This window comes from Tripterygium wilfordii, chromosome 13 (assembly GCF_013401445.1).
Source record: "Tripterygium wilfordii isolate XIE 37 chromosome 13, ASM1340144v1, whole genome shotgun sequence".
Classification (NCBI taxonomy): domain Eukaryota; kingdom Viridiplantae; phylum Streptophyta; class Magnoliopsida; order Celastrales; family Celastraceae; genus Tripterygium; species Tripterygium wilfordii.
Genome location: NC_052244.1, coordinates 2,408,752 through 2,422,423, shown reverse-complemented (window position 1 = coordinate 2,422,423; position 13,672 = coordinate 2,408,752). Strand labels below are relative to the sequence as shown.

The window sequence follows — 13,672 nt, the reverse complement described above, 5'->3', positions numbered from 1 at the left end:
AGTTTAACCAAGTAAAACTCAAAGTTTTGTTAAAATGAAATTCTTAGTTTTATTCATGTAAGGAATCACCCTTACCAAAACAAAGCCAAGTCACACCTAACAAAACCCTTAAAAACACGAATATCAAAACTGTAAAAGCAAATATTGCACAAAAACCCAAAAGAGTATTACTGTGAAACTCACCCTTCTATTAATGCAAGGTACCACCCCTGCATGAACCATGCCAAGTGAAGTCACACCGAACCAAACCCTAAAAAAACCAATTAAAAAAAGTTCAAAAAACAAAGAGAGAACACAAAAACCCAAAGAGTTTTTACTAGAGTGAAATTCTCAGTTTAATTCGAGCAATGAATACCCTTGACTAAACCAAGTCAGGCCACACTGAATCAAACTTCAAACCCTAAGAAAACACGATTATCAAAATTCGAAAAACAAATGAAAAAAAAGAGAGCCTAAACAGCTTGATTGGTTTGGAACAAAGACTTACTCATGCAAGGAATCACCCTTGCCTAAACTAAGCCAAGCCAAACCAAGCAAAGTCAATCCAATCTTAAAACTAAAACTCCAATATAGATATGGAACAGTGAGGAAATATTCAAATATAAATTTTTTAAAACAAAAAAAATCAAAATTGAGATCAATCAGCTTGCTAAACGTGGAAAGAAAATGGAGCAAAGATTTGTTACCTAAACCAATAAATACAGGAAAAAAAAGACGACTACCGAATCGGCAACAAAATTTGAGATGAAACCCTTACGAAAATCCAAAACAGAGACCATAGGTTCGAAAAAACGAAACCGTCATTGGGACATGCACGACCAAAATTGAAATTTGAAACCATTGATTTTCCAAATCGAAACTAAAATTAAAACAAAACCCTCGTTGAGACTAGCGGAACCCAAATCAAAACTTAAGCAATTCATATTTGTAAAAGAACGCGAAGGAAGTTGCTGGGATACCTTTATTCAAGCCAGAGCAAGAAAAAAAAGTCGTATTTGTCTCTTCTCTTCTCTCGTTCTGACCAAACCCCAAAAAAACTATTACAATTCGAAAATAACATAAAAACCCCAAGGGTTTGCCCGTTTAGGGTGTTGGGAGGCGTTGGGTTGGGAGGTGTTGGGGTGTGTTGGGTTGGGAGGTGTTGGGAAGTGTTTGTATCAACGGTCCCGAACGCCTCAAACAGTCAAGGGTTGGGAGGTGTTCGGGACGAACCCAACCCTCCCCAACACCTCCCAACACCCTAAACGGGCAAGCCCCAAAAGAGTTTGACTAGAGCGAAGGTCTCGGGTATATTCAAACAAGGAATCACCCTTACCTGAACCTAGCCAAGGCACAACGAACCAAATCCTCATAATACCCGATTATCAAAATTTCAAAACAAATGGAAAAAACAAAAAAAAACACCTAAAAGCTTGTTCATTGGTTTGAAAACAACGGCTAATTCATGCAAGGAATCACTCTTGCCTAAACCAAGCCAATCCAACAAAACCTCCGATACAAATATGGAACAATGAGAAAATATTCAAAAAGAAATATTAAAAAATCACCAATATTGAGATCAATCGGGTTGTTGAAGTGGAGAGAAAATTGAGCAAAGATTTGTATACAGAAACCAAAATTTAGACCAAAAAAAAGACAACATCTGGTTCGTCGAACCAAAACAAAATTTGAGATGATACCCTATTGCAACGAAAACCAAAAACGGAGACCACAGATTCGAAAAAACGAAACCTTAATTGGGACTTGCGACACCTAAATCAAAACTAATATTAAAACGAAACCCTTGTTGAGACTTGAAAAACCCTAATCTAAACTCAGACAATTCATGTTTGTGATGAACAAAAAAAGCGTGAAGGGAGTCGCTGGAACAGTGAAACAAGCAAAGCGAAGCCAAAGTAGCCAACCCAATCTACGAGTTTTCCTAATCCCACTTACGACTCACTGATTTTTTGTGTTGGTGGAAGTGTCATCGGTGCCGCTTCATAAATAGGGAATGTTTTTGTCGGTTCGAAGCATACCCTTTCAAAAATCAAAATAGAAGTGAGGAAGTGACTGAGGCGGTTGTAATTTCTAGCCGTTTGCAGACTTTTTTTTTATTTCCTTTCTTCATACAGTATGTAAGTTTTACGCGGACTCTAAAATCTTCGAAAAATATTTATAAAACAACAATAATTTTTTAAAAAAATATGACATATTGAGGAAAAAAATTCAAACAAGAAACCATAAAATTGACCTTTATTATTTTCACCTTTTATTTGACTAAATTTTGATTTGTTTCGTTATTTTTTCCATTTTATATCACAAAATAAAAGACATGCCAACAATATTGTCCGAACCTCAAATTTTTTATCCACATCATAATTCTTTTCTCAAGACACAACTAGGTCCAATATATATATTGTGCAATTTATATCTTTAATCACCTTGATAGTCTAATGATAAATATCTTTAGGGTTAAACTGTATAAACTTGAAAAGTCATTAGTTTAATTCTCATTATGAATAATACCCTTGTGGTCAGGTTAAAATTTTTTATGTACGCGAGTTTGACGGTGCGAATTTAGACACATCATATATCTAAATAACGAACTTATATAGTAAAAACAGAGTGTAATTTACTTTGAACTACAACTTTTCTTTATTTTCACAAGTTATGTTGAATATTTTTACATTATTAATTTTTGGTAGACTGAAAAATTAAACTGTGCACTTATGAACGTAATGGCCTAATGGGGAGCAAATCAACAGTAAACCACATCAGTTCCTCCATCTCTCTTTGAACCTAGCAATCTTTTTGGTGGCGATAATAGGACAAAAATGCCATGGACCCAAATTCACGAAGTAAAGTCCAAAACCTGTGGGCCATGGGCCCAAACTCGATACAGTCTTCCTGAGTTACGTATGCCATGCCCGTATGTATTCCGTCAAATGGGCTGTAGCCCATATTTTGCCATTCTAGATGTACAACGATCAAAGATTGTTCTGAGTTCCTAAAATCGAATTTGGAGGTTCCGTAATTTCTTAGAATTTATAATTCATATATAATGGTGGAGAGAAAAATTCAGATAAATTTTAAAAATTGAAAAACAAAAACGTGGTGTGATGTTGCACATCTCCCGAATTATTGAATTAAAATTATGAACTCTATAATTTTAAACGAATTGCGCAGCCTTCAAATCTCCTAAAATTGCTTTTGACACTTCACAAAACTTTTCGATCAACTTTCTAATACCTATCCAGACATCAACGTCTCTTTGCCCCAGTGATTAGGGATTAGGATGTACAAGGTATGTGTGCTACATTGCTCTTTGTTTCAGGTTGGAGAAAATTTATTTACATACAATAATGTACCTTGTTTGAAAGCTGACAGGAAGACTACTGATCAACATTATTTCATTGCATTGTTGTTGTAGCCTTCAGAATTTATTAAGATAACCTGAGTAGCTCTGCATGATAATTTGACCACTGTTAGACATGTTTGGTGAGGCGTTGGACTGGGCGGTTTCCCTGGAGTCCAACGCCCCGCCAAACACCACAGCAGCATGTCAGCTGTTCCGCTGTAAAAACAGAAGAAGCTTGGATAACATTTGACATTGGTAATTCTTAAGCCAAGGCACTGATCTGGATGAGTATACTGGTCTCTATTATTGGTCTATATTGCTTTCTATCCTGAGTATACTGTTCTAATTAACGAGAAATTCATTGTAAAAAAAAGACATTTTTATTTATTTCTTGTATTCGACACAAGAATACAAGAGAAGAGACCATTATCTAGGTCTGTTAAACAGTCTTTGCGTTAGCATATTCAACTCCCGGAACCGGAAACAGTTTCTTTTCCGAGGGAACGGATAATTTTGGAATAATAAACCCAATCACGATGAGTAGCAGAGACTGGAGGCTGCCCGAAAGGGTGTTCCTTCACATACGATGGCACATTATCTGCATTCGCCAGTCCATCCAAGTAAACCCTCAAAGCACCATTCCTACCTGTTATATTTATATCAACAAAAAAAAAAAAAAACCATTGGTAAACTAATAATAACAAGGGAGTTTCATTTGAAGATTGATCATGGTTTTCTCACCTAAAGCATCATCACCAGCTTGGTTCACCTTGTATTCAGATGGAAAGATTGTAGTATGAGGCTGTATCACAGATCAAAATAATATAATGAACTGGTGAAAGAAAAAAAAGCCTAAATCATTTAATGAAAAATCTTTGAATTACCGGATTCAGCAGAGCTCTGTATGGATTGACATCGATCAACAAAGTGTTTGACGAAGAGAACTTCCCTTTACACAGACTCTTCTTTTCCCATATTTTGTTCAATTCCTTCAGGAATATTGGCTTATTCTTGTTTTCTAAGGTAGAGAACCCGGTATTGTTGCTGTAAGTTTGGTCCTAGAATGATCAAGAAATAGAAAATTTAAACGTCTATAGAGAAATTGTTTACATTTTAGAATATGAAAAGGAAAAAATAAAAAAAAAACCCACCCAAGCAAATAATAACTTGCTCCTCAACCCAGACATTATGCAATTCAAAGCATCATCCAAATACCATCTGAATCCTCACAAAAAAGTTACAATGTAGGTTAATGAACCAGTAGAAGCACATTTTGTAGGTCACATAAGTGTTTTTGTTCACTTACTCCCTTGCAGAAGACCATATTCCTACTTCAAACTTTTCAAGGCAGAATTTAATGAAATCTTCAACATAAGGCCTCTTGTACACTGGAATTATTTTGTTCAAGTGTCAATGACTATATACATATAGACACATATATAATTAATGAAAATGAAACAAAAAAGGGATCAAATTAAGAATATTAAAAAACAAATAACCTAACATGCTTCCATAGGAAGCATCAGGACTGCGATTTCTTGGAATCTTCGACGTGTCCCTGCGACAGACCCTCTCGCAGAGCACACCACCAAGGGAAAGAACAATAAGCTTCTTTTTTGGACCCAGACTCAGCTTTTCCAGTGGGAGTTCCAATTCCTCTTCTTCACCATGATTATGATCATCTCCTTCACTGTCTCTGTTCTCACCATGGTAAACTATCTTCTCTTTACCTGCCATGTTTTCGTGATCATAACAAGGGTCTTCTGGTTGGTTTATGTATGCGAGTGTCTCCTCCTTTTGGAACTTCCGTTATTTAATAAAGTATGACTGATGGGTTTTCAAGGTACAGGATAACATGACTAAATTAGTGGCATTAAAAATTAGCTTTGTCTTTTTTCTTTTTCTAGGATTCCAAACACTTTTACTGCCCATTGGACGGCAATCTTCAGAGTCAAAAGTCCAGACTACTTCCTCAGTAAGCTGTTGAATATGCTTAATCATCCACTAGAAAATGCTCATGATAAACATTCCAACAGTACCCGGATAAATATTTCAACAGTTAATATCCTAGTTATCCAGTTTGAGTTTAGACACAGCTATTGAATTGGATGCAGAGGAGCAAGTGAATTCGTGGGTATGTGCGTCCAACACAATAACTGAAAGTCTGTAATAACATTTGTTGAGATTTGTACTGGGACATGGGCCTAAATTCACGAAGTGAAGTCCAAAGCTTGTGGGCCATGGACCCAAACTCAATATAGTCTTCCAGAGTTCCATATGCCAAGCCCTTATCCATTCCATCGAATGGGCTGTAGCCCATATTTTGCAATTCTAGATGTCCTCCTTGAATTTCCCCCAATTGAAGGCCGAGAAATCAAGCTAAAGTGGGCCCATACACTGAACGACGATCAAAGATTGTTCCAGTTCCTAAAATTGCTTCTGATACTTACCAGAACTTTTCGATGAACTTTCTAGTACCGAATTCTTCTAGTGACAGTGGCCGCACTATATAACACCCACCCGCAACCCGAATTCTTCAGAGTTGTTAATCGACGATCGAGAGAAAATGAAGCCAATCGACAGCTCCAAGGACGCGGTGACGATCCGGGCGGTGAGCCGGGACGAGGAAGGCAAGAAGAAGGTAGAGAAGCTGGAGCTACGCACTCACAACATCGACACAATCAAATACGTGGAGAAGAAACTATTGGGCAAGGGCGTGCAGCGAATGGAGCGACATCCGGTGGACGGCAAGGGCGGAATCGGGAGGCCGCCGCCGAAGTCAGGCCACGGAGGGAAGTACACCTGGGAAGGGCCCGATGATGAGGTGGAGAACGAGCTGTCACCGGTGCCTCCTGCGATTGATGAGCGTGACCCTAACTATGTGGATGAATAAGAGGAAAAGAGGATTGTGAAAGGAGAGAAGAGTGAGGCGGCAGGGGTGGTGGTTGGTGAGGTTGAGGTTGCCAAGGTTGCTGAAGAGAGAGAGGGAGTGGCTAGGGTTGAGATTGATCCTCGCTTCAAGTTCGATTGAAATCGGGAAACTTCTTTGGGTTTACTTTGTTTGTTTTCGTATTTTCCTTTAATTTGGTTCTTTTTTTTTTTTTGACATAGCAAATGCCAGTGTAGAAAAATGTAGAAACTCACGACTTTGTTAACAGGTTCTCGTAAATTTGTGTCCCAAGATGACTTGTGCTTCCAACATTTGATATGAGAGACTAAGGGTGGACAGAAAAATTTCATTTGATAAGGTAAATTGAGTCAAAATTCTAACGGGTTACGAAACAAAAATATTATGTGGAAAATTTGGAACAAAGTCAAATCCCTTATACCATCTGCACAAAATATAACTTCAATTTATTTTGAGTACTTTATTCCCTCAATTCATTACAAATCCAAGACTGCTGAGAACAATTTTATTGACGCTGTCTGATAGCAGCAACATTGGGTATTGATGGTTTGCATCCACTACTCTTATATGGTTAACATTATTAAAGAAATAAGCCAAGCGTGCAAGGTTAACAACGAGCATCAGAAGCTCCCTTGAAACTGCATTTAGCCTCCTATCTGTTCTTCATTTATATTCTTCCGTGCATTCCAAATCACTTGTCGGATATATTTGATTGCTTCTTCCTCGGAGACGCCATATTCATTCCTATAGCACTCTACGCTCGACGCACATTGTCCTCTCTGTTGCTCCTCCTATGAATATTGCAACAAAAAAAGATCTTACTATTATGTAATAATAGGGATCTGAGCAACTGGTATCCCAGTTATCTCATTTGTTGAGTTGAATGCACATGATTTTCATGTAAGATAAAGCTCACGGTTTTCACTTGAATCATGTGTACGTGTCTAACTCAGTAACTTGGATAACTGTGATATCAATCGCTGAGATTTTTATCATATTCGCTTGTGAGGCATTAAGAATCTTACTGTTTTTCAGCCATTCAAATGCATTAGTCCCTGCACTTCCAATACCCAGAAAAGAAGATGCCATCAATGAACCATACGCGCTTGAGATTGATCCTTTTCCACATATTGCGTCGAATGGAGAAACATGACATTTATGGAACCACTCAGCTTCGAGATCCGCTGCTTTCACCGATTCTTTCGTCTAATAAGGGAGCAAGTAGTGAAGATAGATTATATAATAGCAAAACAAGTAGAAAATTACGCATGCATGTATGTAGAGTTGCTTCTGTCAATACTCTCAGTTCTTCACTTGTACTATATATATATATAACCTGATCGAATCTATATGAAATCTGGCCAGGATTATTTTGTCTTATTTTAAAACATTGGATGGCAGCGCTAGAACGAATGAAGTGATCATTTATAACATACTCTATCTTTCTGTGGCCCCGTTTAGATCAACATTTTTAGTAGCATTTATATTATTGCTAGTATAAATGTTACTTTCAATCCAAACGGGTTTTTTTGGCACGTAATCCGAGACATTTTTATTTAGTGTTTTATGTTATTTTTGACATGCTACTTGTATGAAGCATTTTAATAGCATTTCACTGTCAAAAGTCAATATTGTCCCCATTAATTTTTTTATTCCATTTATACCCTCACTTCATGTGTTATTATAAATTAATTAATAAATAAATAAATTTATTGATATTATAAAATATTTATCATTTAATATATGCTACTCAGCAAAAATGTTATCAGCAAAAGTTCAACCAAACACCACACAACATTCGAGCAGCATTTCTACTATTAAAATTTTCCAACATTTCTGCTACTACCATTTCTGCTAGCATATATGTTATTTTCAAAATACCTTACCAAACTAGGCATGTGTTGATAAGTATAATTAACCATGATTCCAAGCCCATTTGATCGAATTGAACTTTATCTTGATTTCTAGATAAATTTCTTGGCCTTCAATTGAAACAGTAAATCTAGAATGGCAAAAGATGGGCTACATCCCATTCGAGACAATGGAAAAGGGCCTGGCATATGCAACTCTGGAAGATTGTAGTGAGTTTGGGTCCTTGGCCCACAAGCTATGGCCTTCGCTTCATAGCATTTACAATGGAGGCCTTTTTAGGAGGCGTGGATTGTTTTGTTCGTCCCATTTGTTGGGTATGGAGAAAAATGGTTCACAATGGGGCCAATTTGGTGGCTTCATATTGCTTGGACCATGCCTCAATGTTTGCTCTCCATGTGGGTCCCCCACTAAAACAGTCACATTGTTAAACAAAAATCAATATCGTGTCATCTTTCTATTACACAAAAAATAAAACCAATAAATTTACATCATTATACCAATATATTTTGTTGGCCCATCCATATCAACAAAACACTATTCACAATACATTTTGTTGTCCCTGTCAGAAAATCACAATTGTGGTTGCTATTTATTTGGTTCCATGGCGATCACACAATATCTATATTTTAGACCCTAACTAGTTGCTTCTCTTGAGAAGAAAAGAATAATAATGTGGATAAAAAAAGCAATAACTTACTCGACAAGTAATCTATATTTTATTCACTCTTTACCACCAATAAAAATACTAGGATAAAAAGAAAGATTGAAGAGGTATTGAGGAACCCATGAATCTGATGTTAGCCTTCTACCTTCCCATTTACAAGTTGTTTCTAGTGGATAATTAAAGATATTCAACAGCTTACTCGGGAAGTTGTCTCTACTTTTGACTCTTAAAATTGCCATCAAATGGGCACTCAAAGTAGAGAAATTAAAGAGAGACAAAATTTAATGTGTCATGTTTCAATAGATCTATTGAATAAAAAGGTTATAATTACAGCGATTTCAAAATTACCAAGAAGCTTATGTTTGTCTAAAATATTATTTTCTCTAGAGCCCCATTGGCTAAGTTCATTGGATTCCTCGTCTGAAAGAGAGGGATCGAAGCTAATTTAGAGAAAATAGAAATCCTCATTGGCATGCAAGCCTCTCATAGTAAATGAGAAGTACAACAGCTGACTGATCGAGCAGCAACCCTAAAAACAATCACAATGATAATTTTTTAATGGGCCAAGAAAAATTCACTTTTTGCCTTCTATGCCCAAACAAATGCACACCATTGTGCTCTAAAAAGGACAAAAAAAAACATAAAACTAACCAGATAAACATCAACTAATAAATTGCAACACATAAATATCAAACCAAATAGACAAAAAGACAAAACAACAATACATCATTAAAAAGCAAATTAAACAAGTCAGAAGATTTCAAAATACAGAACAAATCAAACAACTGACTCTAGTTTTGCGCTCTCACAATCGAAGCAGAATCGCAAAATAAATAAGAAAATCTTATAAAAACACATTTCCTCTATGAAAACCACGACCTGAACTGAATCAAATATTTGATCGAAAGAACATGTTTGCAAATCGTGGACAATCTGTTTCAAACCTTAAATAAATCGCAAATTGAGTGTAATTTAGTCAAATAAAAATAATATTTAAAACTTTCTATCCTTATAAGAATATCATTTAAAAATCCCTATGGATCTTTTGATAAAAGAAAAAAAATTCTGATGAACTTATTTATTGCAAATAAAATTTAAATTGAGGGACCTAATGCTAATTCTCTCCAAAAAGTAAATGGAATCCTAGAAAAAGAAAAAAGAAAAAGACAAAGCTTAATGTATAATGCCACCAATTAGCTAGTCATGCCCATCCGTCATAGTGTCTTAAATACTACAAAGTTCAAAAAGTAGAGACACTCGCATATATAAACCAACCACAACACCCTTGTTATGAACACAAAAACATGGCAGGCAAAGAGAAGATAGTGTACCATGGTGAGAACAGTGACAGTGAAGGAGATGATCATAATCATGGTAAAGAAGAGGAATTGGACCTCCCACTGGAGAAGCTGAATCTGGGTCCTAAAAAGAAGCTTATTGTTCTTTCACTTGGTGGTGTGCTCTGCGAGAGGGTCTGTCGCAGGGAAAAGCGGAAGATTCCAAGAAATCGCCGTGCTGATGCTTCCTATGGAAGCATGTTAGGTTAATTATTATTTTAACATTCTTAATTTGATTCCTTTTTGTTTCATTTTCATTGATTATATATATATATATATTGACACAAGGAAAACAATTAATCCAGTGTACAAAAGGCCTCATGTTGAAGAATTCATGAAATTCTGCCTTGAAAAGTTTGAAGTAGGAATATGGTCTTCTGCAAGGGAGTAAGTGATAACAAAAACACTCACGTGACATGTGGATGTGATTTTTACGTTAAGGTATTGTTGGCTGTATATGGGGTACCTCTATGGGTATTATACCCTCCCCTAGCTCATCGATTTATTTCAGGAAATTATCCCGCCTTCATCGAATGGGGGAGGTAGGATATTTTCCTGAAATAGATTCATGAGAAGAGGGTAGGAATTAAAGATACCTAAGAGCGGACAATTCTTTGAATGCAAAAATCGTATCCACATTACTTGCAAATTGTGCTTCTCCTGATTTATTAACCTGCCTTGTAAATTTTGTGACGATTCAGATGGTATATGGGTGACGCTTTGAATTGCATAATGTCTGGGTTGAGGGGGCAATTAGTATTTGCTTGGGTGGGTAATTTAATTAGTATTATTTCTTTCATATTTTAAGTACACATTTTTTTTCCCATGTACCTTTAAATTTGCTATTTCTTGATCATTCTATAGGACCAAGATTACTGCAATAATACCGGGTTCTCTACCATAGAGAACGATCGTAAGCCAATATTCTTGAAGGAATTGGACAAAATATGGGAAAAGAAGAGTCTATCTGAAGGGAAATTCTCTGCATCAAACACTCTGTTGATCGACACCAATCCATACAAAGCTCTTCTGAATCCGGTAATACACAGATTTTTCATTAAACAATTGAGGCTTTTTTTTTTTTTTTTACACCAAGTCATTGTATTATTTTGATTTGTGAAACAGCCTCATACTGCAATCTTTCCAACTGAATACAAGGTGCAACAAGTTGGTGATGATGATTTAGGTGAGAAAATCATGATCAATCATCAAATGAATATTCTTGAATCCCGTTATTATTGTTATTTAACTTCAGACAACCGGAACAATCCGCACCATGCTGACGATAGGTCAGACTGGGCTGAACTGATTCGAACTCCCGATCTTAGCGACATCTACTTTAAGATATAACCAACTGAGCAATCGCATGATGAAAATTTGGAACTTGAATTTACTTATTTGACCAATTGGTTGGTTTTATATGTATTATATTAGGTGATAACGGTGCTTTGAGGGTTTACTTGGATGGACTGGCGAATGCGGATGATGTGCCGTCTTATGTGAAGGAACACTCGTTCGGGCAGCCGCCGATCTCTGCTACTCATCGCGATTGGGATTTTTATTCCAAAATTATCCGTTCCCTTGGAAAAGAAACTGTTTCTGTTTCTGGTTCTGGTTCTGGGAGTTGAATATGCTATAGCTTTGTAAAGCCTGTATAATAGACCTAGATACTGGTCTCTTCTCTTGTATTCTTGTGTCGAATACAAGAATTAAATAAAAATGTTGTGTCTTTCTTTTTCTTTTCTTTTTTTATAATAATTAACTCATCTTTAGAACAGTATAATCAGGACAGTAAGTATAATTAGGACAGTAAGTATATAGAAACTATCCATATATATATATATATATATATTTAGGACAATCATCCAGATCAGTGTCTGTGCATTGGATTAAGAATGACAAATGCCGCAAATTACAGTGAATACTTTTCTCAAAATTTATTTCAATAATCAACTAAAACGCCTCTCCGTTGTGAGGTTACAATCATTAAATAGAGATGATAAAACCTACTCATACTAGAAAACAAACATTTAGGAAAAAATAAAACTATTCTTAAAAAAAAAATTGAATCGTAAAAAAAATATTACTCATTTAATAACAATAGACTTCTTAAAATACACATCCGAACTACTAGTTGGAGTGATAATGATAATGTGTATCATCTTGGTGATCAGGGTTCGAATCATTCTCTCCCGTTTCAAAAATAGACTTCTTAAAATACCATTATAAAATATTAATAAATAATTAATTCGAATTACTAACTATCCTGATTTTCTGGCTCTAAAACTTATATAAGAAATTATATACTCAAATAAATGATAAATACGCGTAAACATTAAACCTAATTAGAAAATAGTTTATAAACTTTAGATTGTCTCGTAACTCTAAATAACTCCCTGCATTGATTTTTCTTCTTTCCATTCACATCATTCTCCCATTGTGTGAGAAAATTTGAGCTCGAATTTTGAAGAATTGTGATAAGAAATCTCTTAATTTTTTGATCACCATCATCACAATAAATGAACAATATCTCTAACCAATGTCACTGTAAACACTTTATTATAATTAATAAATACATCAAAATAAAATCATCTTCATATATGACAAGTAAACCGTTGGTTGAACAACAATCACCTTGCATGTAAGGGACCGATTCATCCATTAGGATGTAGGTTCGAGTCATGCCCCCTCTCAAACCCTTGATTTCAAAAATAAAATAAAATAAAATAAAAAAACTGTCTGAAGACTGAAATGACAAAATCAATAAAACTCGTACAAATCAACCAAGTTGAGTTTGGGCCAGTGGACTTAATTTCACATGACCCATCGTGTTTTTTTCTTCAATAGCAGTTTTGATTTTTGAACCTTATAGGCTGAACTTTTTGACTGGAGGTGGTCCTGCACGGCCCAAGTTGAGCCTTAAAAGAAAAAAGTTACGACCCATTATCAGCCTCATATGGGCCGACTATGATGTTGGGCTTTTTTGTGCTAGTGGACCGGAACAACTTAAATGACCCACCGTAATTTTTCTTGAAAAGTAGTCTTGGATCCAACTTGGCTGAAGCAGAAGATTTGGATTGAAATCTGTTGGGGATCTTAAGTGAGGTTGGTGGAGCAGGTTGAGGAACTTGAATTGCAACGACTAGTTGACTGTTGACGGCTAATAGATGTGACACGTTGTGTTGTTGATCTCTCACCACATGTGCGCCATCATACATGCTTGTTATTGAAGAGTGGATGACAGCATAGATCTACCCACCAATGATAATGCCGTGTTGAGTTAAGCTCCCTCGATTAGAAGTCGAAGTCGTTGTCGTTTCTCTTTAGGCTGCACTTCTAATCACACACGTTCAGTCTGTTTATAAATATGTAATCCACACAACTTTTTTGATAAAACTATTGGACTTCTGTGATGGCCACTGCGTTGACTTCTATTTAGTGGTGACAAAAAATCGATTCTGACTCTGTTTCGGGTCAGACAAAACAACACATTTGTAAATAGATTGGACTTTTGTGATGGCAACTGGAGTAACTTCTATTTAGAGGTGACA

The 13,672-nt window shown here is 36.0% G+C and overlaps 4 protein-coding genes across 5 annotated transcripts; 2 read left to right on the top strand and 2 right to left on the bottom strand.

Annotated features, from left to right (window-relative positions):
- Nucleotides 1-3,701: 3,701 nt before the first annotated feature.
- Nucleotides 3,702-5,301, bottom strand: LOC120013339. The gene is made up of 6 exons (XM_038865119.1): nt 4,840-5,301; nt 4,647-4,728; nt 4,492-4,558; nt 4,225-4,398; nt 4,082-4,142; nt 3,702-3,986 (listed from the first exon to the last, which is right to left on the bottom strand). The coding sequence occupies exons 1-6, from the start codon at nt 5,075-5,077 to the stop codon at nt 3,805-3,807; spliced, it is 804 nt and encodes a 267-aa protein (XP_038721047.1). The 5' UTR covers nt 5,078-5,301; the 3' UTR covers nt 3,702-3,804.
- A 459-nt stretch (nt 5,302-5,760) lies between these two features.
- LOC120013343 lies at nt 5,761-6,479 on the top strand. Its single transcript, XM_038865121.1, has one exon. The coding sequence runs from the start codon at nt 5,907-5,909 to the stop codon at nt 6,231-6,233; it is 327 nt and encodes a 108-aa protein (XP_038721049.1). The 5' UTR covers nt 5,761-5,906; the 3' UTR covers nt 6,234-6,479.
- LOC120013344 (5-epiaristolochene synthase-like) lies at nt 6,432-10,250 on the bottom strand. Of its 2 annotated transcripts, none has more exons than XM_038865123.1 (2): nt 10,116-10,220; nt 6,432-7,454 (listed from the first exon to the last, which is right to left on the bottom strand). In XM_038865123.1, the coding sequence occupies exons 1-2, from the start codon at nt 10,155-10,157 to the stop codon at nt 7,179-7,181; spliced, it is 318 nt and encodes a 105-aa protein (XP_038721051.1). In that variant the 5' UTR covers nt 10,158-10,220; the 3' UTR covers nt 6,432-7,178. The 2 variants fall into 2 exon arrangements, 1 of the variants encoding a protein (XP_038721051.1); XR_005471405.1 differs by lacking the exon at nt 6,432-7,454 and adding an exon at nt 8,976-9,313 and having other exon boundaries at nt 10,116-10,250.
- Nucleotides 10,020-11,860, top strand: LOC120013338. The gene is made up of 6 exons (XM_038865118.1): nt 10,020-10,326; nt 10,427-10,508; nt 10,823-10,889; nt 10,986-11,159; nt 11,247-11,307; nt 11,556-11,860. Exons 1-6 carry the CDS (start codon nt 10,089-10,091, stop codon nt 11,747-11,749), a joined length of 816 nt encoding a protein of 271 aa, XP_038721046.1. The 5' UTR covers nt 10,020-10,088; the 3' UTR covers nt 11,750-11,860.
- Nucleotides 11,861-13,672: the final 1,812 nt, after the last annotated feature.